Source organism: Empidonax traillii, unplaced genomic scaffold, assembly GCF_003031625.1.
Source record: "Empidonax traillii isolate 1590-97213 ecotype Southwest subspecies unplaced genomic scaffold, ASM303162v1 scaffold121:size1714817, whole genome shotgun sequence".
Lineage (NCBI taxonomy): Eukaryota > Metazoa > Chordata > Aves > Passeriformes > Tyrannidae > Empidonax > Empidonax traillii.
In genome coordinates this window covers 1,449,996-1,477,039 of record NW_020955314.1, presented here as the reverse complement: position 1 = coordinate 1,477,039, position 27,044 = coordinate 1,449,996, and the positions used below count along the sequence as shown (strand labels likewise).

The 27,044-nt window shown below is 39.2% G+C and overlaps 1 protein-coding gene across 2 annotated transcripts; it reads right to left on the bottom strand.

The window, feature by feature from the left end:
• Nucleotides 1-16,333: 16,333 nt before the first annotated feature.
• Nucleotides 16,334-26,154, bottom strand: CUNH3orf85 (chromosome unknown C3orf85 homolog). 2 transcript variants are annotated; one of them, XM_027883245.1, is made up of 4 exons: nt 26,023-26,154; nt 18,656-18,804; nt 18,349-18,434; nt 16,334-16,544 (listed from the first exon to the last, which is right to left on the bottom strand). In XM_027883245.1, exons 1-4 carry the CDS (start codon nt 26,069-26,071, stop codon nt 16,466-16,468), a joined length of 363 nt encoding a protein of 120 aa, XP_027739046.1. In that variant the 5' UTR covers nt 26,072-26,154; the 3' UTR covers nt 16,334-16,465. The 2 variants fall into 2 exon arrangements, with proteins under 2 accessions (XP_027739046.1, XP_027739047.1); XM_027883246.1 differs by having other exon boundaries at nt 18,290-18,434; nt 18,656-18,792; nt 26,023-26,152.
• Nucleotides 26,155-27,044: the final 890 nt, after the last annotated feature.

Sequence of the window (27,044 nt, the reverse complement as noted above, 5' to 3'; positions counted from 1 at the left end):
GCTTATGAACCGGCCAAGCAAAATTAAAGCTTCCAGGCTTTGTAGCAACAGGAGTCTCCCAGGAAAAGGAGATTGTGTACCCAAACAGTTGTGTGTTGTCTCTTCCTGTCTGATTATGGAGATCTCTGCATAAATTTGGTTCTGGCAGGATTTTACTCTACATCTGACACAGACTGAGAAAGTTATGTGGGGAAAAAAAGGGTAAGTAACTGCTGATGTGAATGTAGCAGACTTCATTCTGGTTCTTCACTGATTTTTAGACCTTATGGCTTGAGAGTGTAGGGCTTCATACTGTCCTAATTAGGCTGCCAGGGGAGAGAAATTATTTAGATCTTTGTTTAGTATTCCATAGAAGTGGTAAGTCCTGCAAGAGTGTCAGCTAGATCCACAGACCTCTCTAGGGAAGGAAGAGAGCTAAGGAAGCATGATGATAATTTAATGCATACAAATGCTGGACAAGAATATCTAATCAAAATGCTACTGTTGTGATAGATGCTGTTTTAATTTGTCTCCAGTTACAGATGATATTTCCTGTATTTTCCCTCTTTGTGGGTGTCTTCTGTGGAGTTGTAAATGTATAATTAATGCAGCACAGAAATGTGCACTAGCCATATTATTAAAATTTAGCATTGCATTAGCTTTCAAAAATGAGTAGCAAGTTAACGCAATAAAAAACAAAAAACAAAATACTTCTCTGTGAAAAGCTCCATCATACAAAGCATTGAAATTTATCTCAATATTATTTTATTAGAGCTTTTTAATTACTATAGCAGATAAGCAGGTCTGGCCACTATCTTTGCAGAACATTTGTATTAATAATGTCATACAATTTACAGTGATGGCTACAAAATGCTCTCCTTTAAGAGCTTAGTTTAAGCTGATATGCAAAAGCTAATTTTCTGCAGGGCAGAGAGTTTCTGTTCTCTTCCACTGGGCTGCCAAGTCACAGCTACTTTTCTCAACTGAACCATAGCCCTCCCTTAAGCAATACAGCCAAAGGAAACACACAAAATCCCTCCCGGAGCACATCGATAATAACAAGTTTTCAATGCATGCACGGTAGACAGAACATTACTCACCTTTTGTATTTTAAAGCAATCCTGCTGTTTATAGAATGTAAGACAAGGTTATTTTGCAATCCAAAACTGTAGTTTCAGTTACTTACCAGATACTTTTTAGGGTTGGGTTTTCTTTCTCTTCTTTTTTTTTAGATCCATAATATGAAGGCCAACAATTTACTTATTTCAAAGTGCACCTTTGATACTTTGCTTCTTAGTGGGATATTTGTAGCTGTGACAAGGAATGAAAGAAAAAGAAGGAATTCACTTACTGTATGTTCTTGCTTACCTATCCTCTTCAAAAAATTAAATCTCAAGTTCCAACACTGGATTTGAATCTGAAATAGAGACAGTCTTTTTGTAATGCTCCAGAACTCACTAAAGTCCTACGCACACTGTTCATACTTTGGAGTGATATCCATATTTAAATATTTCAGGCAGGAGTGATATTTCTGCTGAAAAACTAACCAAATAATTATTTATGGGTATCTTGCTTGCTGCTTTGTTCTGTATTTTATCTGAGAGAGATCCCATCTCTATATTCAGAACACACATAATGAAACAATGAAGAAATTCAGGGTTTGCAGTAGCACCACAAGAAATAATACCCATTTCAGCTTGTAATGGGAATTTTAAAGAACTGCTGAGAAGATTTCAAATATCTATATTGGCTGCAAACAAGTTTTTGTCCTTGAATTATCTTGACTTCATTTAATTCAGGACAGTTCAATGTTTGCATTATAACTTCTCAGCGCTTGGAATCAGACGTTGAGAAGTGCCATTACGATCCATTGAATTCCCTCTTCTTTGCAGGTCAAGGCAGTTTTGTTCCTTAAATTGCATTTTTCTGTCATTTGCCTACCCTGGATAAAGATTTATTGGACTGATTTTAAAAAGGGAGCAAATATAGGAAACAAGCCACACAGAATGAAGATAAGAAGGCTTTCAATTTTGAAAGCTGATAAATTCAGGTCCTAATATTCATGCTAAAATATGGCAGGAGTGTCTTGAAAAGTACTTTGAGAGTGACTCCTGCCAATAAGTGTAGAATTGTGAGTAAAGATGTCCACTTGTGTCTTCAGGGCATGAAAATATAAGTACTTTATGAAACAATCAAGTTTAAAACCTTAAGATGCTGCAGTTGTGTGCTCTGAGAATGAACAATCTTTTAGGAAGCTGATGCAAAATTGAGAGAATACTATGTTGAACTCGTAGTCATATCAGTTCAGATTTTTTCCTTTGAACTCTAAGTCTTAGATAGTAGGCACCCAGTGGAAAAAAAAATAAGGTATATAAATATAAGATATTATTCTCCTAATTTAAAAAGTAAAATAGATCATAGTTTTTATATGGAAACTTTAAGATTTACTCTTTGTCTGCTGACTAAAGGGAAGTGTTTTATCGGAGGGAGAAGTTTGGAATTGCACAGCCAGCAGTAGAATGCTGGAAAATTGGATTTATGCAACTGAGGATACCCTTCCTTTCCAATTCTACTGCAATTATTAAAAAAATAACAACTACAAAGATAATTTAGCATTTACCAGAAATAACTAATATGATAAGTGGTTTGCACAAATATCTGTTTTAAAAAGCTTTTGTACATCTCTTTCTGGTCACAATCCATGGGTCTTGTAAATTGCAGAGTTTGGTGATGTTAGATGCTTTATCATGAGATATTCAAACAGATTGGATATTTGCTGGTTAGACTGTCTTTACCTAAAATCCCCTTCTTTCAGTTTGTTTATTATTATTATTATTATTATTATGTTAAATTGTGTTAGCTAGTTTTGCAAGATTAGCAACACGCTACCTTCCAAGTTTTTAAAGCCACAGCTTCTTCAGTGAAATGAAGGAGCATCTCCTAGTGGCATCTCCTTTCCTGTGAGCATTTTATTTTACAGTCTCATCCTGTCTTTAAAATTTTTTTTATCCTTGATTTGGGCATCCTTTGTCCTCCTATTCTTTGTAAATCAAGGGCCCCTGTAGGTCTTCATGGTCATCTTTTAGTCCTTTGATAAGCACTAGAAAAGGGAAAAAGGACTTAAAGTACTATCTAAAATCATCACTGATAGCATGTGAGGTAGTGATCCTTGAAATGAGCAGGGCAGCTCAAAGGCGAAAGTTACGTTCTCTGATCAAAATCCCAAGGAAAGCTCTCCATAGCTGAAATGCCTCATTGCAACTGGAGCAGTTATGGACTGCAAACTGCAGCGTGGTGGGTTATCATGCTCATAGTTACTCCATTCCAGGTGTGCTGAGGTAACTGTCCCTGTGCTTACACACAGCATGTGTGAAGTAGTGTCACTTATTTTGAGCTTTTGTCATCTGGAGAATCCTAGGTCCATGTTTGCTGAGTTCCTTTGTTTTGCTTTTCCTTGACAGAGAGATTGGCTTCCGAGAACAGGATTCGCACCCGTCTGTTAGCACAGCACAACATTCCATATGGCCACACACTCCTCCTCACTGTTTACAAAAGGTTTGCCACAAATGAGTTGATGTGTTCATCCATTTCCTCTGAAATCCTGAGAAGAAGAGAAGCCCTCACTCTGGTAGGATGGACATGAGATGCAGCTCCATGATGCACAGCTTCTGGGAAAGGGGGTGGGGTAGGGGCAGAGGGTGAAATGCAACCTTAAATAGAGCTATTGTCACAAATCCAAACCTCAGCACTGTATGGGCTGCTGTGAAGAAAATCTAACTCCATCCCAGCTAAACCCAGTACACACAGCAGGGATGTTCAGCTCACAAAGAAAATAAATAAACAGCACAATTCCATGACCCTGAGGCTATCTACAGCAGCCCTACTAACATCCCTGTGAGATCCCAAACCAGCTTGTCAGTTTTCTCCAACATATAGGGCTGGACATGTTCTACAGGCCAAATTCTGCCCTAATTGGTGACACCTGTGCAAACATTTAAGAGTAGGGACTGAATCAGATGGGACTGATTTCCTCATGATGTTTACCTAGGGTCATGAGTGGGCAGGCAGCAACAGCCTCCTTCCCTCTGCAATGTGGCCTCAGTTCATTGGCAAGCTAGAAAAAAATTTCAGAGAAGTTTCTAGTCATGGTAGTCTGCTACTATGGTGGTTAAGAGGGGATGGATCTGCAACAGTAAAAATAACAATCTTAAAGCAGCTCTTCAGAGAGACAGCCCACTTGGAATAATTTTTTTCCCCTTTTTGCTCTGTCTCCACAGGATGCCTAATGTGAAGACACATAAAAATACTAAACACATGTAAACTTGTGAGCTGGAATTCTCTGGCTGCAGTTAGGCACGTAAGTCAAACCTGCAAATAAACCATTTAAAAAGTAAGTCATGCAGGGAACACAAAACAAGTGTAGAGTGTCTGAGCAAATCATTTGCCTGTTGTTCATCTCCTTGAACACCTGATATTTCCTGTGGGTTTCCTGGGATCCTTCAGGTTTGCCTACTCTCCAAAAGGCTTCAGTGTAAGGATCCAGAAAGAGGAGCTACATATGTGAGTCCTGCTGTCTGCATGTAGAAGGATGCTCTGTATTTTTTCTTCCCTGGCATTTGAGAGAGAGCAAGCATTAGGTAATAGCCTGAAGCTCTCCTTCAATATTAATTACTAATCAATTACAAAAAATAGCACCCCTGACTAGAAAAGATAACAGTGTTGTGAGGACCATGTTTGGTCCAGTGGCTTACAGTGAGCTTTTTTTGTGTCGTTTGGATTTTTTAAGTTATTAAATACTCCATGATTAACTTCATTACACCTCAGTTTCAAGCTGCTTTCAGTTCCATTGTTTTCTGTAACCCTAAAGGAGGCGTTTGCATAGGGCAGCATGAAGAATGTTACCCAGAGGGTTAATTCTCTTTTTATATGCTCAGTGTGTCCATTGCAGGGGAATTAGGCAAGGCTGGAGGAACTGCAAACCAAAGCCAAGTGATGATTGATCTCTGTTGCCTCTTTCCTGCTTTTGTCTCATGCCCTACAGATGTTGTGTCAAAGCATCTTCATAACTTCTCCAAGGACAAGGGTAAGCCTGCATCGAGAACAGTATTGGTTCACTTTCTTCACCTGTAGCTTTATTATACAGGTGTGTCTAAACATGTATTGTTGAAGCCATATCCCTGATAAGTTATGGTTCAGGGAAATGCCTCCTCCAGCCTGCTGTGGACTTGTATCTGCAAAGATCTTCAGGGCTGGATGGGAGTTCAAGGGTGAAGTGACTTTTCAGAAGAAGCAGAAAACCGTGAATTAACCTGGAAAGTGAGTAATTTGAGGTTAGTTTTCCGTATGTTCCTGTGCTGTTGCTTGAGACCATCTTTCTGTGAGGTCTTGTGAAGAAGGATTGTGGTTTCTCTGCGATGAACATGTGGTTTGTTGAAGGAATCAGATATCAGGGTTTTCTAATGTGATGGCAAAGATCCAGGGTGGGGTGAAGAAGTCCTTTGAGTTTGGTGGGGGTTTTGTTTTCCATTGATGAATTGATCCCTTCAAAACAGTATGGGCTGATTTATTCATCTGAACCGATATCATTGGTATTCTATTTATCTACAGAAAAAGTGCAGCTCAAGCTGCCCCGGGTCTAAGAGCTTTTTTATTTTAAGCACCTGCCTATCAAGTGTATTACCATAAATTCATTTCAAGTATAGAGATCATCAAGTGACACCTTTTCATCAGTATCAAATTAGATTTGGACAAAGAACACTGACATAAGACTCACTGATTTTGTCATCACTTCTAAAGCAAACACCTTTCCTATCTCTGCACAAAATTTAAGGCAATATGATTGTGTTCTCAAATATAAAACAGTTTGCTTTTTTAAAAGAAAAGAAAAATCTGAAGGTTTAGATGTCAGCTGATCTTTCTTCTGGCTGTGAGAAACCTGCTTATCAACTGGAGAAAATAGTTAAAATGGCTCTAGCGCAATAGAGGTACTGGTCTATGGTGTATTTTTTAACTGCTTTAAAAAAAAGGCTGGTAGGCCCACACAGTCTATCAATGAGCAATTAGTGCTGTGCAGGATTCTTTCTTCACCTCAGATACTGGTTTTTGACAAAATGATGATGGAACTGTACGTAACACTTGAACTGCAGAAGAAACACTCCCCAACAGGGCATGGGGAAGATAAATGACAGTCTAGAATAATGAGCAAGTGTTAGCTAATTAGATTTTACCTGTGCATGCTTTATTCTAACTCTTTTTCCTGTTTTAGATGGAAGACTAAGACATGGATGAGTTGCTTAAAATTAAAATAAAAATAGAACCAACATAGTACTTTCATCTTCAAACTCAATTAAAAGTAGTTACCATTTTTTAAAAACTTTTTCAAGGCAGGGAGTTGCAAGATTACACTTTGCATGTTCTTACAAGTTCCTTTCTCTTGGCATGCAAGCAAGTTGCCAGTCATCGTAGAAAATGTTTTGGCAGTATCTTTCTGACATTTTTGTGTGGGAAGTGTAAGAAGAAATAGGGATTTCGCTCTTTACTGTAACCATTCTTTCAAGAAGTGATTTTTGAGGTGGAGTTGCTTTCTGAGAGCTAAGCAATGGGAGTTGTCCAAGATTTCCAAAGGGAAGAATTGTAAGTGTTAAAAAATGGCCTTTAAAGTATATATATATATATGTGTGTATAATATTTTTACTACCTGAGCAATAGCCTGTTGTGAGCACTTATGACCTTTCTTCTACCCAGCTCCAGTCTCCTAAGACGCAAGTTCAGTGCCTCAGATGCCTTCAGCAGGACTTTCCTGACTAGTGCATGGGTCCTTGGAGCCTTTTGGGTGGGGAACAGCAGAGAGGGCAGGAGCAGAAAGGAGGAATGATGCCTCCATGACGGACATCTCCTCCATGACGAACACCTAAAAGCCCTGGTAAGACAGAAGACCAGACTCTGCACAAATCTTGCAAGTTCCGATGAAGGGTGGATGGTTGCCACTTCCTCTGACATCATGGGGCCCCCCAGCTGCAGACTGAGCTGCCTCTACAGAGCCTCTACTGGCTTCCCCTGTCCTGTCTGGGCCAGTGGCAACATACACCAGGTGATCACAAACACTCTGCCTCTTGTTTAAAAAATACAAACCCTGATTTGACCCCATCCCAGTCTCCTCTATCCATGCTGGCATGAAGCCTGTTTTTTTTCAGCCTCAGGCCTGCAAATAAATGAAATCCCACAGCCTTGCCCCAGTTCCATCATCAAGTAAAGCTCTAGCATGGGGTGATGGCACTACCCATTTCATGGCATAATTTGGGGAGTTACCCCGTGCAGGGCCAGGAGTTGGACTTGATGATCCTTGTCTCTTCCAACTCAGGATATCCTCTGATTCTATGACTTGTTTTTGCTTCCTTCTGCCAGGAAGGCAGATATTTACAGCAGTGGCCGTAGCCACACCTGCAATGCCAGAGCATGAGCTGAAGCCCTTTTTGGATAAAGGCTGGAGTCTCCTCTGTGATCTCTTTCCAGCAGGCCTGCCTTCTTCCATAAATCCTATGTATGGAAGGAATTAGCACAGTGATACGCTGTTATCATTGCTTGTGTAATGGTAAACACTCTGCTGGGTGACTAAATTGCTCGTTCTTTCCCATCTTAGCCTTGAGCCAAAAATAGAAGAAAATAAAAAAAAAGAAAAAAATAGACTAATGCAAGTCGCAAGAGGTAGGAGAAAAGAAGGATTTTAGAAGGACAGTGTGCAAACTGATTTCTGGAGAAGAGTGCTCTGTGTGCAAGATCTTAAACTGTGAAGGTCTGAAAGGGCACGGTCACAGTTCTACCACTGAGGAGCTGTTGGACTGTGGCAAGATGCAACCCAGCTTCAGTCAAAAGAAACTCTGAGTCTTGCTTCAAGCTGATATGAAATTAAAAGCCAGGGGCCCAGGGCTGTTTCACTGCCTTGAAAAGGAATAAATGAAGAGGAGTTTGAATGTAAGAGAGTCGAATAGTTATGAAACAGTTGGCATGCAAAAGGGATTAGTCCAAAATCCAGCCATTTTTTGAGAGAGAAATATTTTCTGATCCTTTTAGTTCATTCATTTTTGCTATTTAGTTTCTTTTGTTTGGTCATTGTCAAATGATAGTACAGTAACAGATTATTAAGGCAGTTTCAGGGGGGCATTGGAGCATTTTTGTGCATGTGTGTGGTTTTGTTTTTCCTTCAAGCTAAGCATTGGTCTAAGGAGATAGAAGGAGACTCAACCTGGATCTGTCTTCCATCTACTTTGGAATCAAAGCAGAGAGCTGAAGAATAACATATATCTTCAAACTTTTGGACTCCAGCTGAGTTAACACCCTGTGAAGGGCTTATCTTGGTCAATTTACCGCCCTCCTCTTCTTGCAAAGTGGAAGGTGTGTCTTTAATTTACACTATAGTGCCGTCAAAGACAGGCAAACACCAGGGGGGTCATTTGTTGCCCTGTTTGGTTGATGCTGTTATACCTGAATTTGGTACTGCTGGTAGCTTATCAGCAAGTGCTGCTCATCTGGTTTTAGTGAGGTGAAGACAGAGGTGGCTAAAATCAAGCAGACATACATAGATATGTGAGTCTCTGTCAGGGAAAGCGAGAAAGTTGGAATTAGTTCATTCTGCTCAGCCTTGAGCCTAGATGTTAGGCATGTTATCGATCTTTTATACTGTCATGGTAGGCAGGACTTCTTTGTTTAATCATTACTTTTTCCTGAATGGAAGCTAGCGTGGTCATTTGACTTTTACCATGCTTTCGCCAAGAAAGTTTGGATCGGATGATCCTTGATATCCCCTTTCAGCCTGCTATTATATGATTCACCACTTAAGCTATAATCTTCCTGTTTTTAACACTTGAAAGCTACTATTTCACCCTAAAAAGCAATTTTATTTTATTTTTTAAAGCCTTCCTCATAAGCCCCCTTTGTCACCCAGTCCTTTACTCCTGGATGGCATTTGAACCTTTCCCAGCTGTGGAAAGGCTCTTTACCATCTTGTCTGTCTTGAGGTCCTGTGAGTTTCTAAATCCCATCATCTTTTCTCCTCCCTGCCCTCCTGATCACTGTGTCCTTTTGCATGAGATGCCTGGATGCTTGGCTCCTATCTCACGATCACTTTCCACACAAACCATGTTCAAGTGAACTCTGAATGAAAGGATTCATCTGCAGCATCGGAAAGGGAGAACAATGGCACAATTATTCATTAAAGTCAGTTCTGGGGAAATGCAAGGAGATTGCTGCAAATCTATTGAAACTCAATCTGAAAGGTCACCCTGTGCTTTACTGTTTCCAGCTGCCTCGTACAGACACTTCCCCTCCTCTGTACTCATATGTGCCCCAGCAGAAGGCTGCATCTGGCAGAGATGTTCTTTTCCCAGCCAAACCCACTCACTGCCATGGACGATCTGCTCTCCTGGAAGGAGACAGGATTACTTTTCAGTTCAGTTTTTGCTCTGTTTCCTGTGTTTCCACTAAAGAAGGTCTCGCTCTCCTTTTAGGAGAAGTATTTCTGTAGCACATTGTGTCCCATATTTGGAGTTTAACTAGCTTATTTAATTATTTCTGGAGCTATCAAGGAGTAACACCTCCATTTTCCTCTGCTGTTTTCCCAGACATAGTAACATTAACCTCTCAATGTGAAATGTGTTTATCTCCTGAAATTTCTAGTACTGGATTGCATACCAGCTCAAAAATTGACCACAGCACTTGTCCAAACCCCAGAATCAGAAAAATGCATGCAGCTCACTCTTGAGACTAGGCGTGATGGAAATCAGTTGATTCAGGTGGACTACTGGCTCTGTGGTATATATTTACTTGTATTAATGCAAGTTTGGAGAACTCTAAAGCCCACAGTTTAGCAATCACTGATTGGTTCCCTCTATCTAGGACACTTGCTTTCTATTCAATCTAAGAAATGGGGAAAAAAGAAGAAAATTAATCAGGCACATATATATATAGCCTGTCCTTGAGGAGACTTTTTATAAAACTGTTTTTTAGTCACAAGCTAATAACAATTCTGTCACAAGATAATGAGACAGAAACACTTATAATCCATTATTTCCATTGGACATAATGATTGGTAGTGCTGTTACACATCGTATGATCTTGTACTAGGAAGGCAATGAATTCACATCTGTATTCTTCAGTGCTGTGAGCCATTTTCTGTGAGCCTGAAACATACAAACTTCAGGATGTCCAATTTTAGAGCACAGTAAAATCAACTCTTTAACTTGATTGAGTCCTGATGCTGCAGGACTTGTAAGGGATGACATATCACTTGTATCAGGGTCAAATGCAAAGGCTAGATCCAGTCTTTGCCAGCCAATTTATTGACATAGATGAGATACTTTCAGTCTTTGCTCAGAACCAGAACTGGCAATTTCAAAGCATTTCTCTGAGAGTTCCCTTTCTGGACTCATAGTAGCAGCAGTTTCAAGATAACAGATTTCAGGGCAGATCAGTTCAACTTGAAAAAGATTCAAGAGAAACTTGGCTTGCCCAGGCTATCCAGGGAGCTTCTGAGACAAATACAGTTATCTATTATTTTTTCTCCTAGGACTCATTTCTTCTAATCAGCTGGCTACAGTGCAGATGATGCAGTGTTTTTCTGTGTTAATTTCTGCTTATTCATTAAGTGTTCTTCCATAAGCTTATTTTAGGAGGGTGCACTTAAAATTTTCAGCATGAATTGGTAACTGTCCCTTAATTTCTAGATATGCAATTTTACATGTTGGTTAAGACCTGTAAATGAAATCTTTGCCCATCTCAAGTAAGTCCCTGTGTTCTCTTGACACTGCTCCCACTGGTAATGTAACTTCAAAGCTTTCCCTTTGGGAAAGAGGAATCTGGTAGACAAACAATTCTCTGAAAATTCTTCAGCTTCCATTTCTGTTTTCAAACTGGCATGCCTTAATTAGAAAGTCTATCATTTCAGGGAAGGGGACTTATTTGCAACTTATTTTGCTTATTTTGCTGCTGTATATGCTGTTCCTGATACAACTGACCTGATAGATCGAGGCAGCCTGAACATTTTAGTGAGGCATAGAGTAATCTTTGGTTGCTGCAGTACCTGTAGTTGTACTGTGATTAGATCTAATCCTTTGGAAATTTTTGAGGGAACAAAAACAGACTTTAGCCTGAGACAGAAAGGATGAGACAGGAATGGGCAAGTGTGGAACCCTGACTAACGAAAAGGGAGGTTATTTTTTTGATTTGTAGAAAAAATATTTCTGTGGTCCACAAAGTATCTCTAATTGAATTGTTTGTACACTTAGCAGAAGGTAAGTGTTCCAAATTACATATGAGTAAAAGTGTGTTTTGGTTTTTTTTTAATTTTTGATCCTCTCAGGTTCACTATGGTAAATGTTTATAAATGGGCTCTTTTTCATTACTGCAAGGTCTTAGAAATTATAAACCAAAAGTCAGTACAGGTAGCTTTGCTATAATGTGATGGCAGTTGTCTTGTGAAGTACCATAGCAAAAATCAGACTGCATCCTGCCCACAGTGTAATGTGGGGATGTGCAGGTCCCATTCCATCAGAAAGCTTGTGGTAGATCTCTCAGCACTGAGCCTCCTACCTAAACTCCACAGCAAGGGTAACACCGTAAATACTTCAACATAGACACCGAAAGGAAGTAGCACTTGATAGTTCTCAGTTCTAGGTTCAACCAAAGCTGGTTTGAAATTGTAGGCAAGATTCTTTTCCAGTCATTCTTATGAATAACTACCAAATCAGTTATATTTCAGTGCTAAGCAGCAACCACCAACACCCACGGTTCTCTTTTTAGCCACTTCCTTCGTGTGGTTGTTTTCTTGCCCTTAGGTAGTTCTTCCTGCATTTTGAGGATGCTGGACTAAAGCCTTTCTCATTGCACCTTGCACAGTCAGGCATTGGATTTATGATAATAATATTGACAGCAATTGTAAGGATGTTTTTTAAGCTTTCCTTGAATGAGCTCTCTGCTGCACAGCAGCTTTCAATCACAACCAGGACATAGCTGAATTATTCAGATAGGATCACACATGCTTATTCAGTTCTGCCAAGGAGACAGTGACTGGCGTGAAATCACCTTAGCAGTGACTGCTATGACCAGGAGTAAGGAGCTGAATAGAAAGTGTGACTCCAAGCTGACTATCTTGTTACACCTCACAGAGAAAGAAGCTTTTACAGGCTGATCCTCGAAGGCTGAAATTCACCGGGCAGTCCCTGCTTCCTCCCCCACCTCTGTATGGACTCACAGTGGCATAGGGAAAGCTCATTCCCCTAGAGAGGTGATGGTTAAACTCTCATTACAAGTCTCAATGAGTACTTTTTTTGTCTGTAAGGTATTCAGCCACAGCACTCAGCCTGCCTAGTGCTGTGGTAGGATCTGACTTTATTTTGGGCTCAAAGGGGACAGGTGTTTGCTGATCACCTTTGCAGATATCCAGCTTAATACCTCTCTCCTCTCATAAAAAGAATTGTTCTCATTTTTCCAGCCAGTGGAAAATAGACTATATAGGTTTGATGTCATTGTGTTTGAAATACATATCTCTCAACAGTTTTTAGGGCAGAACAGCAGTTAGTGATGTTTGTATTATTAACATAAAATCACATACAAAGAATGCTTATTTCCTGGATGAACTTTTTTTTTTTTTTTTTTTGGATAACTTTCTGTCTTTACATTCTAACTACTAATCTCGTTGCTTCCTATGGATGATGCAGAACACAACAATTTATTTTCCACTCTACATGAAGTGGTTACAGCAATGCACCTGCCTCAGGTGAGTGGTTTCTATATTTAATCAGACAACATAAAATTGCTTTGAACACAGCTCACTTTTACTGGCAACTAGCAGCAGGTATAGATTAGATGAGTATTTTGTCTCAGCTGTTGTGGCTTAAATTAAGACAACAGAAGATCAAATGCAAAGGAAGGACCTAACAGAAATGTGATGCAAGCTCAAAAGGTTTATGCATTAAAATCATTTGGGACCAGGTTCAATCATATGAATTATAGCAGTGATGAAGTAGTGTGTAGAACTTTCATGGAATACCAGTTGCCAGTGTTCTGTTTGAAGGAACCACTTCATATCATAAAATAAATGGTTCTTTCTCATTATATGCTCACTTGTCCTGCTGAGTTTATAGAAAACAGTGTGTCTTAGTATTTATCCAATATTCAGCATTTTTAAAGTGTGTTGTGTGTAGGTTACTTGGGTTCTACAGTTCTCAATTATTATTGGAGAGATGAGTTTTCTTATTTCTCCTGTGGCATCAGACTACACTTGAGTCTTTCATCCGTTTCTCTCACAAAGCATGGCTCCTACCATTATGTTGTCTCAGTAGGTACCTGCTTATCCCCCATGTTTAGCCACAGTAATTTCATAACCTGTGGGCTGTTTTCAGTTCAGTTTGATAGAGTAGCAGAGATTGCAAAGGTAGTTTGGTTCTTCTAACTTCGCAAAAATAGGGATGGAAGAAGCTGAGGGAATGGGCAAGTGCTCTGACAGAAGATAGCATAATGCAGATCTGACTTGACACTTCCATGGAAGGGTGACCTTGTTAGGGCCTTGCCTGGTGAAAAGTTTCTACTGAAGCTAGAAATCACCCTTGAGATATTTGGACATCTTGATTTCTGTCATTGTGTTGACTTTAGGCAGTCACTCTGTTCACATGACTCAGAAAACATGTGGAAACTCAGACTGCCTGGCAGATGTTCTCCTGCATCCATCCAGTTAATGTCTATACAGAGACAAACGTGACTCCAGCTTTCTGTGACTCCTCTTCCTCTCTGCCCATTCTCCCTCTCCTCCAGGACCTCTGTGGTCTCTGGACAGTGTTTGTGTGGTTTGGGGGCTTTTTTCCTCAAAAAAGTTGCAGTACTCAGTAATTACTTAGAGAAACTGCTCCCCATTGCACCAGAAGCAAAGATCCTGTGTCCTGAGGCCGCTACTTAAAACCCCATGACCAGCATAGATGTACTTGAAGTTCTCTTTAGTTTAGAACTATTCTTTGGTTTTGTCACTGATAAGTTACTGCCTGTGTACATCTGTGCTGTGTAGAAAAAGCATAGAGATAAAAGCTGTAGGTGGCAATATGAAGGTGTGTTGGAAAAGGCATTAAAAAAGGGTCCAAAGTCACTTGTGTTAAAGTGCTGAAAGAATATGTGAAGATAAAGAGGGGGAGCAAATTCACAGGATAAATATTTTCCCCAGTTATTAATAAATGCAAATGGAGGTGTTTAATATTCAAATGGTGTGAAAGCCCTTTGCTCATTGTCATGAGTGGTATGTATTTGATAACATGAAATAAGCACCTCATCCTCCACCGCTACTCATGCGTGCACAATCCTTCCCATTTAATTCAGCAAGACTAATTATCTGAATTAGTGACATTAGCTTGAAGCTATGGATTTTCAGATTGAGTCTCTGGCTTTCAGAACAACTTCTTTAAAGGAATTAGTCATGTCTAAGTACAACAGAACTGTCAAATTGCATCCCCTGGCTTTGTTTGATATTTTTGTTGTGAAACCAGCCTTTTGCAAGACTGTCCTCGTGGCAATAGGCAGTGGTTATTCCAATTTTATGGCTCTGACAACCCTCAAATGGCTCATAAATGTTGGGCAGTTACCTCACTAGCTAATAGCAGATGATAGCTGATAGCACTTCATTTTACCTTCCACCTCATTATGGACTTTGTCATCCACACTTCAGGGATGTCTGCTATCTGTCTGAAAAGCAACTCCTGAATTAGCCCCCATTTTGGTTTAACTTACCATGCAGGCATGAAAACTGCAGCTAATTCACAAACAGATCACAAAGCCCTGCCTCGGCAGCAACAACATCCATCAGAGAGGCAGGGCAGAAAACAGCAGCGCATCAGGAACAGGTGCACAAATGGCTTGGGCATCACTGCCTGCAGAGCTGCAATATCCCTGGGACTAGCACGGTGCACAGCTGGAGCAGGTGCATCTTTTGAGTTTTACTGTATATCCATTTCAAATAAAAGGGGATGCTTCTCCTTACAGTCCTGCATTTTGCTGTAAATTGTAGAGTTTCAGAAACTCTGTCATGCCTGCACTATTACTGGGGGAAATAGTGGAAGGTTTAGGATCTGCGACACTGGCTTATCCAAGGTTGAGCAGCACAGGGAAGGAGGACAGAAGAGACAGGCCATGACTGTGTTTAACCAGTGAGGTCTTTAAGTCTATACATCATTTGTCACCCCTTATCTTTGAATGAACTGTTCATAATTAAGTAGTGTGACTGAAGATGTGAAATCCTACATGGCAAATACTAAACTTGCACCTCATTTATCTCTTTCAAGGCTTTAATGAATTTTCAGCTTCAGCTAATGAATAATGGCAATTTCAAGCCCATTGTCCTATTCAGGGAAATTAACAATGGCCTAAGGATAGGCCTTGGAGCATGGTAGAGATTACCAAAAAAACAGAATATGTGTTTCTTTTTAGAAGATCCAACTTTTAACTACAAATTCATTCCAGTCACTATACAGTGCATATTTGCAAAGAACACTGAAAGCACAACACACAGAATCTGCTCTTTGGAGGTAAAAGTGAGCAAAAATTGCCTTCCTTCACCTGCCTTTTTATTATAAGGTTACCATACATCTTGTTTTACCAACAGGTCCTCCTTATGGATGCAGAAATTTCGACCAGGGTTGAAAAAGCCTTTTAATTGTTATCAATATATTAATAACACACAAAAGAAATATGGCAGCCCAATATTTCTTCAAAGATTTTCTCAAATAAGATGCAATAATAGGAACCAGGAAACTTCCAAACACAAGAACTTGGCAGAAAAAACATTTATCATCACCATTTTTTTAGAAAAGGAGTAGCAAATGTTTCCATGAATTCCTAACTCCAAGGAGTAATTAAAAAACAACTCACAGTAGTAGCTGTGGATTCAGCTGGTTTGGGAATCCAAGACCAAGTACAGAAGTTTAAATGAGGAAAGCAAAACATGGACACAAATGGATGTAGACTACACTGCCTGCTTATAATTTGTTCCCAGTACTTGAAAAAACACAAATGCACCTGAAGTACAGAACTGTACGTGAAGTGCATGTGCTCTACATCTCTTACCCACCCAAAATGACTGATTTTCATTTCTTACTTGCCTCTCAGAAATGTAGCTAAAGGAAGTGTTGAGAAGTAAAAATGTGGTTTTCAGTCACAGAAGCAGGAACGTGCAATTGTTTAGTCAAAAAAAAAAATGTTTTACCTGAAAACACTAGATTTTTTTAAACTCAATCTGCTAAAAGCTCGTGATTGTTTTTGTTAAACTTCTTATTCAATTTACTAGGAGATAGATCTTAGTTGTACTTATAAATATTAAATATGCAGTATTTATGCAGAGAATTAATGTATTAATTTTGGGGTTAGACAGTTGGATGAGATAAAGTCGTCTTATCAAATACATAATGGCAAATACATAACACGCCATATCCTAACGTAGATACAAGACGTGTAGGATTTAATAGCTTGTCCTTGTCTGTTGCTGGAGGTGAGTCCCAGGCTGCTGTAGCAAGTCCACATAAGATCTGATGTTGTCACTAGAAAAGATGGAATAAATTGCTTTTAGGGAGAAAAAAAAAAAAAAACCCACAAAATTATTTTAAAGATCCTTTCAACATTTGCAGTCTTCAGATTTGCAAGCTTTTGCAAATGTTTTCTTCTGGAAGTACAGCCCCTGAACCAGATCCCTGCATATGCTGTAATAGGCTTGCCATTTCAGAATTATCACTAATCAGAAACAATGAATTGTTCTACTTTATCCATAATAGTTTTTGTAACTTCTAGCTTGATGTCTTTGCTGCTACATGCCTTCATAAAAACTCTGAATGCCAATTTCTGTCACATTAGCATTAAGAAATTTATTTCAGTCTGGGAGTTAACTAGCCTTGCTTTGAAATCATTAACATGCTTCGGTGGGAGTGCCTGTGAATGTGTTTCTGTAAACTGGCTTTAATCCTGTCATACGGCAATCATTAGGATTATCATTCTGGAGGAATAACTCGTCTTGGAGTACGCCTGGCAGCTGCTGTGATCACAGCCTTCAGACAACTAATAATTAGACACAGTTAGGTGTTTTCTATTTGAATAATTTTTCTGATGGAAAAGAGGGTGTTTTTTTTTTTTTTTTTCCAGAGAACTGAGTAAAGCATCTTAAGGTAATTTCAGATCTGTCATAAGGCAGAAGTGAGTGCTGCTATCCAAGAGAGCTGCCACCCATATCAGTACTGGAAATGGTAACAGAATAACCTGGTGCTTCCTTCCAGTTACCCAAGGCTTTGCAGGAGGGTAGGGAAATCATGGCTTTCAGCTATTCTTTCCTACTTTGCTTCTGCTCAGAGTGAGTGAAACTGGTGTCACCTTTTAGGTAGAACAGTCCTGCAAAGTTCAAACTGAGACTCTCCAAATCAAATTCTTATCTTATTTAAAAAAATTAAAAAAAAAATCCTTTCAAAAGCCACACTTCAAAAGGAAACTCGCTTTCAAAAAGAATGCTTTTAAGTCAATTAAATTTAAACCATATTCAGTTCAAGGTATTTTATGAGAAGATTACCCATTTTCTCATTGGTGATGATCTCAGAGTGATCAGATTGCTGTCTTAACAAATATTTTAAGCCCTGAAACTGTATGAGTTTAGTTCTACCCACTCTTGTACATTTCAAGGCACTGCAGCATCTTCATCTGAGAAGTGTTCCACAGGAATAATGTGTGTGTTCTACCTCATGCTTGTCCAACTGAATCATCTAGTAATCGTTCCTTAAATCTGACAAAATTTTGTCCCAAAAATGTGTACAGTTTTAGCACAGTCCTAAACAATTTCTCTGTGACAGTTGGAGACACTTCATTTCATGTACTCTTGTGCAGATCTATAAATACTGCTTTTACCAACTGCTATGTCTAGTTCTCTTTTTGTTCTGCCGAGGTTTTATTCTACACTGAATACAATTTTGTTACTGAAATAGATGGAGGTTTTTATCTTTTATTTTTCTCCTCAGGAATTGCTTTCTGTCTGTATTTTTAAATCAACTATATGGAGGCAGTTTAGCTTCTGTGGACTTTTAAAAGGATATATATTCTTTAAGCTTTTGATGAGTTATTCCAAAGCATAATAATAATTAAAAAAAAAAAACCAAACCTGTCGCAATTTTAATAACTATTAAACTTGGACAGTAAAAACAAATCTTCTTTAATTTTTCAGGACATCTCTTATAATTAGGTTTTTCATTGTGTCGTTATGACACTATAAACCGATTGCCAGCACTGGTATATTGGTCAGTTTACTTACTTAGGTACACACATACACTCCAAGCCTACGAAATGCTCAGTTGAGAAACCCCATCATACATGGATATCGAAGGATTGAAGGATTGAGGGTCCAAGTCCATGTAGTACTTTGCTGTGTCTCTCAAAGCTGCCCATGACTGACTAATCTGAAGCAGATAAAAACAGGAAAGAATATTCTCAGCTTCGATACTGAATAAATGCAGTGTGTGACTAATGAGCAGACAGGAGTTACAGACAACCTTCCCTGTGTTGATAAATCAGACAAATTTCCTCTTTTGCCCCAAAGGATTTGTGTGGCGTGTTGAGTCCACACCTGTACTTTATTTTTTTTTTCCTATAGATGCTGAAAGATGGTGGAAGAAAATACCTGTTCAGCCACAGAGTGTGCCCATGAATTCTGGCTGCTGCTTGGGTCCCAGGAGCTCTGAGGATATAGTATGTGTCTTTTAAGTCGTATAAATTGGTTTGCTGATTCCTCTGTCAGAAAAGGTGCTCCAAGGACACCTGAAACAGAAGCTAATAAATAGTTGTAATATTATAAAAATATTTTAGAATGTGCACTTCAAAAAACATGTTTACGTCCAAGGAACATGAGTTTGGACCTGTAGTTCATTTAACAGAAATCAAAGATGGTCCTACCTTAGAAATTAACTTCTTTCTTTTAGGCCTGAAGTTACTAAAACAGGTGCTCTAAATCAATATTTTGCTGTTGAATCCAAAGCAAATAAAGTTACAATCTAACTAAGGCATTAATAATTTTTTAATACAAGATTTTGCAACAAAACATTCTCTTAGACTGGAATTGCACTAGTCTCAGGTATGCTGAGAAGCCTGAAGTTTTTTAAAAGAACCCTAAACCTACCTATGAATTTAACTATGGTTTCTAAACTTCCTGGCTTATATACGATATTTATTCTTATTAGTATCACCATAGGAATTGCACACATGGAAATTACTTAATAAACAGAAAGTATTGCAATTCTAATCTTGTTATTGCATTGCTTCAGATGGCTTCTGAGTTCACCACAGATGCAAAAGGACTTCTTGCAGATCTTCCTGGAATAACCTTTCTGCCCAAAAAAAGGTCTATATTCCTTGTTAGCTTCATATGAAAGGCCCTGGTACAGGAAAAATCTTTTCTTTTTATTCTTGGGTGTTTGAGACATAACTTAATTTGGGGCTAAACCGGTTCAAAATAGCATATCAATTCAAATCATACATTTTTTAATGAACCATGATTAAGTTGGAGCTCGATACATCAGCCAAGCTGAGGCCAGTGTCTGTAAACAGCTGTGCTCCAATTTAGTGAAGTTTTAAATGGACACCTGGGAGTGACCTGCACATGGTTGGTACAGATGGGCCAAGAACTTGAACCCCTGTCTATTAGATCTTACCATGGGAGCTCAGCAGGGCAAGTTATCACCTCACTCACAGCTCTCTAATGCCTTTATTTCTGAATTTCTGTAGGGAAAATCTAACTGAGGATGTCAAACATCTGCTTTCCTGTGCAATGATCAGCTGAATCCAGTTTACTTGTAATTATTGCTGGCTTTCCTGATCACCCACAATATCATTGCTCATTAGTTTTTTAAATAGAAGAAAATGTATGCTGAACGTATAAAGGTAGAAGATAAGTGAGCTAGAGTGTTTGCTGCTCTCTTTTACTTTGTTTGTTTTCAATGTCAAAATTGCTTGAAAAGAAGACAAGGAAAAGCTTGATTGTGCTGTAATGAACCAAAACAAAAAAAGGAATTGAATGTGCTTGTCATCTTCAATTCCTAACGGAACTCAAATAGTCTCCTAACAGAAGTCAAATAATACTTTAGAAAATTTAGTTAGCAAGCAATGAGAGTCCCAATAGTTCCTTCCTACTTCAGTTTCCTCATGTTCCAAGTTACTATAATCATAAACTGGAGGTAGAAGTTTTAGGTTAGGAAGCTTTCAAGGAATGCGATGTTCAAAAATGTTACCAACTCCATGGAAAAAAGTAAGTTCAGACATTTGGTGTGAAGACTCATGTGTGAACTGCTCTCTCCCTTAGGGAACAGAGGAGTAGCTATTTCTGTACTCCAGAAAACAAGATTTTGGCCTGTGGCAGAAGAAAATATATTTCATGCATATGTCTATTAAGCTGCTATACTTCTATTCCAGAACTGCACAAAAGAAAACTAAGCTTTTGCCAATTTCAATATTTCTCTGGCAATTTACTGTTTTCCAATAGAAAAATCTATGAGCTGTTAAATTCTCTTTAGTGAATTGTGAATTTGGGATTATTTTTTTTTTTTAATATTAAATATTTTGTAAGCTCATGATTGCATTTATGGACTGAGATAACTGAACTGGGATCAGAAATTGGCTCAATAACAGGCTTCACTTTTGTTTAAATGCCTATATAGTTAGTAAGGGCTATTAAACGTTAAATTTTATCACCAATGTCTGCTCTGACCTTCCAGATTTAAAGTAAACTGGAAAAAAAAAAGAAAAAAAAAGAACTTGAAGCAGTTCTTCTTATTGTGTTTCTTTTCCTCACTGTCAACATCTTCAAAAAATGAGCTTGTAATTCCAGTGGTGGGACAGTGAGGTGTTGTCTGCAGAGCGCCGTGTCTTAAGGGTATTATCTTTCAATTTTTAACAAACAGTCTGCTCTGGCTGCACCTGTATCCATGAGAGTTGCCATTCCCAACTATGCTGAGTATTCACTTTGATTAAAGTGCACTTGCCTGCTCTGAGGAGAAGCAGGTGTGTGAGCTCTGTTGGTGGCTTCGCTTGTCAGTGTTAACACCCAGTTCTTGTTCTCCTCTAGAGGCTCTCTCATGTTCTTTCACCTCTCACATTTAGCACCTGTGAGCAGTGTCTGCAGGACTCGTTCCCAGCTACTGGGGCACTCCAGAGATGCATAAGTACCAAGAGAACTGAGGTAAGTGCCTTTATATTCCAGCTAATCCTTGAGGCTTAGCTCATTCTCTTTTCATCTTACTGTAAAACTCATTATAAGACTCTGAACAGGGCAAAATTTGTCCACCTACGGGAAAACTCTAGTGAGAGCATTTATAGTGAAACCAGAAATATCCCTGCTGGTCTTTCACTCTGGTCACACGGACAAACAGGGTTGCACATTTGCTTGTGCTCTGGCAGATCTCTAAACCTGGGGGCATCAGACCAGATGTCCCCATCTGAGTAACCCCTCTGAATACAGTGTATAGTCTTCATCAAATAACCTGTGTCTTGCCTCAGTTTAAGTTCCTTGGAATGGGTGTAATTTTTCCCCGGCTTCTGAACATCTTAGTAGAATATTGTGGAAGTTTGTTGCTCGGGTGGATGTTTTATAAACACAGGCTATTCAGGAAGGACTGCACCTCTCCATCTTGTAGAAGATTAGCACACAAACCAGGAGAATAGAATCTCAGAGCATCTGGATGTGAGACTAGAGGCAGTTTGGAGCAGGTGGGTAATGTTAATGAAATGGCTCACAGTGCATAAAATTGAGCTCCAAAAAAAATGAAGAATTTCAACTTGTTCCAAAACAGTTAACTCACTGTAAAGAGCAATCAGACATATTGTAAGTTAATGTTTTTGTTCAATACTCTTTTCTCTTAGATAAATATGTTATTTGTAAAGCACATTTGGGGATAAATGGCCCAGTGGGAAAATAGGAGGAACATGCGTGGAGGGTGAACTATTGCAGAGGTTGTATCAGCTGTTACCAGTTAGAATGTTTCCTTTTATCATCTCTTGAAGATTTGTTCAGTGTTCTCATATGAAAAGCAAATTATAGAAAAATTGGCTGGTTTTAGCAAGCAGATGCTTAGCTCATGTAATTATTGCCTTCAGCAGATAGTTTTGTCTATCCTGCACACCTAAAGAGATTGTCCAGAGGGAAAACTATTAGTAATCATTCTGCTGCGGTGCCTTCTGAGTATCTAATTTTGGATTACTGTGATCTGATTTAAGACTAAACTTGAGAGAAGGGAGATGCTGGTAAAACCAGCAACCATCGTTGTCAAAAAAAAAGAAAATATTTATTTAGCATTGACTGTAAAAACTGATTATGAAAAGCAAAACTGATTATAAAAAGGCATACTTGGAATGTCAAAATAGAAAGTATTACAGTATAGCAAGCAAACTGTACTTAAAATATAAAATCGACCTTAATAGACCTGGATAGATCTTAAATTATTTTGCATTAAAATCTCTTCACACTAGACTCAAATGGAAGATAACTGTCTTGTGCAAGCATAGGTTTCTAGAAAGCAAGATACTTAGCTGGGGACACACAGAAAATCTTCTCCGAAAGACACCCATTTCTTTTAGCTGGATGTACAATGATCCACTTCATCACACAGTCAAAAAGGTGAGTATGAGATTAAACTTTGACACATTTTCCTACTTAGGCACCTATTTAATTGATATAACTTTTCCTTTTTAAAGCTAAGCAGCATGAACCCTCGTGTGCTTAGCAGTCTGGGGAGAACAAGCAGGCCACTATTTGCATGTCTAATGACAAAGTTAAATGATAGGACAAACCTTTAAACTTGCTTTATTGTAGGATATGCTTTTGTTTCTCCTCCCCACCCGAGAAACTTTTTTATCTAGCAGTATTTTATAAGTGATGAGAAGCATGACCAAAATTTACCCCAGCGTGCATCTACCACAGGGAAAAGAGGTCTATCTCTGATTTGCTGTGATATTTACAAAAAATAAGTGACAATTACTTAGCAGCACTTCAGTCAGTCTCTGTGCAAATTGTTACATAGACTGAGACTATTTGTTTCTCCCTTGTTTCTGAAGACTATTGCAAGTTTCTGACAGCCTGAAAATCTATTGCTGAAGTTAATATCAATAGAATTTAAATGTCAAAAGTTTGCCATTGTTCTCGCTCCTCTCCTTTTAGTCTCATAACTCTTCTTGTTATCAGCTTAGGTGACTGGTCAAAATGTCAGCCCGTGGGGCTAAGGCTGACAGTCTTATCAACACTTTAGCACAAGGTTTGGGCAGAGACTAAACTTGGACAGAGCTAAACTTCAACCTTGCTGAGGTGGCAGGTGCTGACGTGTTGGGAACTTTGAAAAAGTAAATTGAATGCTGCAGCTCAGGTGTGTTTCTTAAGGTTAGCTATGAGCAAAAATGGATCACCTTCCCTTCATTCTTCAGCTATTTAGCTTTCTAAATTTAAATTCATGAAGTCAGACCACAGAACTTGGGATGGGGACTCAGAGTCCACAGCACAACAGTGCAAGTGCTAAAAAACAGGTGTGGAAGTAGCTAGTTTTTTCCTCACTCAAGTATTTCTCTATGTTGGGTGGCACTCCATGGAAATCAAGATGTGGTTCTTTGTCAGTACTTTGCATGCATGGATGGATTGCAGCAGGGATAGACTTTTAGATTCTGCAGGCCACCTCTGGCCCAGACACCACGTTTTTTCAGTAGAAAAGTGCAATTACATTAAAGTCTAACATCTGCATATTGCTTTTTCAAGTGTTAAAAAAGAAATGTGTGTATGTACATTGGCTTTGTACCCCAAAGGGTTTGGATGTTAGCAGGCCTTAGAATAAAATTAAATTAGTCAGATTTGCTAATATCTACTGATTTAAAGTCACTGATTTTTTAAGAGCTTCAACACTGTTCATATCATACAGTCTTTGAAATTTTGGTCTCATCTGTTTATTTTCAAAGCTTGAAATAAAGTAGTCTTTATTCTTTGACAATTTTAATTTTACATCACAGGACACAAGAGCCCTGTGGTTCAAGAGATGAGAGCTCAGTCAGTAACAGTTGTTAGAGCTACAGCATCAGCGTCATTCCCTCATCAGCAGAGGCAGACAAGTTACAGACATTTAAAAAAGAACTAACTATTGAACATTGTTCTGGTGTGATGCCAAGGGTCAGAAAATTGTCACATATGGGTAAATAGTGAGGCAATTTGGCAAAAATCCTAGATAATCCTAAGGAAGGAACTACTTGCTCTGCAGTAAAATATATTAGAAAAAGCATTGGTCCATTCAGTGGGTCCTGTTGAATTTTCCTTTCTAAACCCATATGTGGCTATCAGTTTAACCTTGAATGAATGGGCAAGACACCCCCATCAGACATCCAAGAGATGTTAGTAATTATCCCAGTGCCAAGAGATCACCCTTGTACTCCATCCCTTGCTGCTGCACTCTGCAGAGACAAGGGAAAAGGTCCAGAAAGCCTATTTGCAGAGATGTGACTGTGGTTTACTATGAGGAGTGATTTATAAAATCTGAGTTGAGGACGTGATGAAAAGTTAGATTCTTATTAGTGAATTTTACAGCTTCTGTTTTACTTCACCCCCACCTTCATTGTTGCTGAAAGGATTCACAACTAATGAAAAACTGAACTGTTTCTGATCAATGAAACTTTTAAGAGCTCATTAAAAATCAGTAATAAGTTATTCTGCCTGCCCTTTGAAGAACAGGAGCCTGGGAAAGAGGGAAAACAAGACTACTTTAATCTGCCTTATGTCTCTTGCCTTTCCTAACAAAGTCTTCCAAAAGGAGAGGCAGCAAGCTGATGGGTTCCCAGCATGACTTCAGGTGGCACTGTTTGCGTCATGATGGCCTTCAATGGAAAGGAGGTGAAGTTCAGGATAGATAAGTCCCTAGGAATGGTCCAAGTTCGCGTGCACAGAAGATCAGGAAACATAAATAAGGGGGAAAGAAGGTTTCTAGGTTAACTCTAACTTGCAGGAGAGAGAAAGTCCCTTTCCAACTCCTTACCTTCCTACGGAGTTTCACTGCAGCCAAAACTCAGGGTCTTATGACAAGGAAACTAATTTGGCCCAAAAGAGGAATTACACCTGGCTGTGGTCCCAATTCGGAAAATGCCTTTTTCATTAATTCATGATTGATATTGGCTAATTCTGTCTCCCTCATTTTGTCTTAGCTGTCCACATCATTTATTCACTGCATGTGTATTGGAGCAATCGGGTCTAAGAAATGCTTTTAGTTCATACATGTGGATAGAGCATCTTTCTATGGTGCAGGCAATCACCTGAGAAGTCAACAGTCACTGCTTTTTTTGTTCTAATTTAGTGAGAAATAAATTAATCTCGCAGCATGTGCATCACTGATCATTGACTGTAGCAGTGTGTGCTGCTTTGGGAAGAGCATGTGACAGCCCTGCCCCATCCATTTTCCCTCTGGTCCAAGTTTTATAGGTTGAGTCTTGATTGTAGGTGCCCTGGTTACAGGGTACTGTGAAGGATCAGTGATCAGACAGCCCGAGCACTTTAAAAAAAATAGTCTCCTTAAGCCATTCAAATCAGGCATCCCAGAAATCACTTGCAACATAGATCATTTTGGGTCCTTATAAATGCATGTGAAATTGTTTCATGTAAACAGTAAATGTTGAGATCAGAATAATATTTAGGGAAGATTCCATAGAAACAGTGTTAAGCTCTTTCTACAATTTTACCAGTTCAGGAAATCATCCTGTAAAAATACCTTTCAGTCAGAAATGCATCCTTGCCCCTTATACATGAGAGTTGAGCAGTAAAAGGCTCAAAAGTAGTCACGAGGAGCAGAATCAAACTGTATTTCACAGAATTTGCCGTGCAATCTTGCATTCACCCACTCTCCCATATGTCCCTGCTGCAGTGATTTCCAGTTAATTCTCTTCCATCAGTGCTGTTCTGGTGGTGACACAGGGGTTTTTGCCAGCTGACTATTAACAAGGCAGAAGGGAGTGACATGAGACAGGATGCCAGGCACTTACCTGTAAACAGCAGAGCAGACACCAAAATTTGAAACATTTTCAGAGACATGGCAAATTATTCAGAAAGGGTTTCCTTTGTAAAGTGAAGACAGTGACACAGTTTTATACTTTGTTATCTGTAGATTTATAAATCATTCACCAGATACGTGTAAACCGTTGGTGCAGGCAGAGGGCAGGGTACAGTGCTTAGTTCACATTTGTCCTCTATGCCTCTGTTTGTACACTTTGGACTTTGCAAGCTGAGCCTCTAATGAGCCATAATGGCTCATTATTGTGTGGATGCATTTACTTCTCCATAATTTTTATGATGCAAAATAGCCCATTGGGCTTGTTCTATGAGCTCTGAACAGGCGAGCCTCAGTGTATCAGTCTTCTGCATGATTATTTCCCCTCATCCTGGTGATAGGCACGAGCATTTTATTGTTTGATGTGAATATGAATGGCATTTGAATCCACCTGCTCTGAGAGCTGTGCCAGTTTGCCACATATTTTAGCTTTTATAGTGCTTGGGCTGAGGAAATAAATGTATGATAAAATTGACTGAGAAAACACTAAGGCAGAAGGAAAGAGGGAGATGAATTTCTGTCCTGAACCAGCCAGAGGTCCCCAGGTCTCTTGTTGCCTATTGCTGGTTTAGGACTCTGTAATGTGGGACACTATGAGTTCATGCTGTCTTACCCTTCCTACCTCTCCAGATAACGATTGCCTTTTTATATACATCTCACTTGTTGGCAGCAGTTGTTGTACTGCAGACCAGTTTATCTTCATAAGCTCACCTACACTGATGATAACAGACCACAGAAAAGCTGAGCTTTATTGCACACTGACGTGAGTTGATCTGCAGTTCATCATCACAGGCGTGTGTGTATCCAAAGGGCTTTAAATCAGGAAATAAGACTCTGTTGACGTTACAGGTCAGGGACCAGACTCCACGCTGATGGGCAGTAGTACTTCATTCCTACATTCACAGTGAGAACCATCCTGTCTAGAGAGTGGATGGAGTAAAGGTTTGTTGGGAAGCA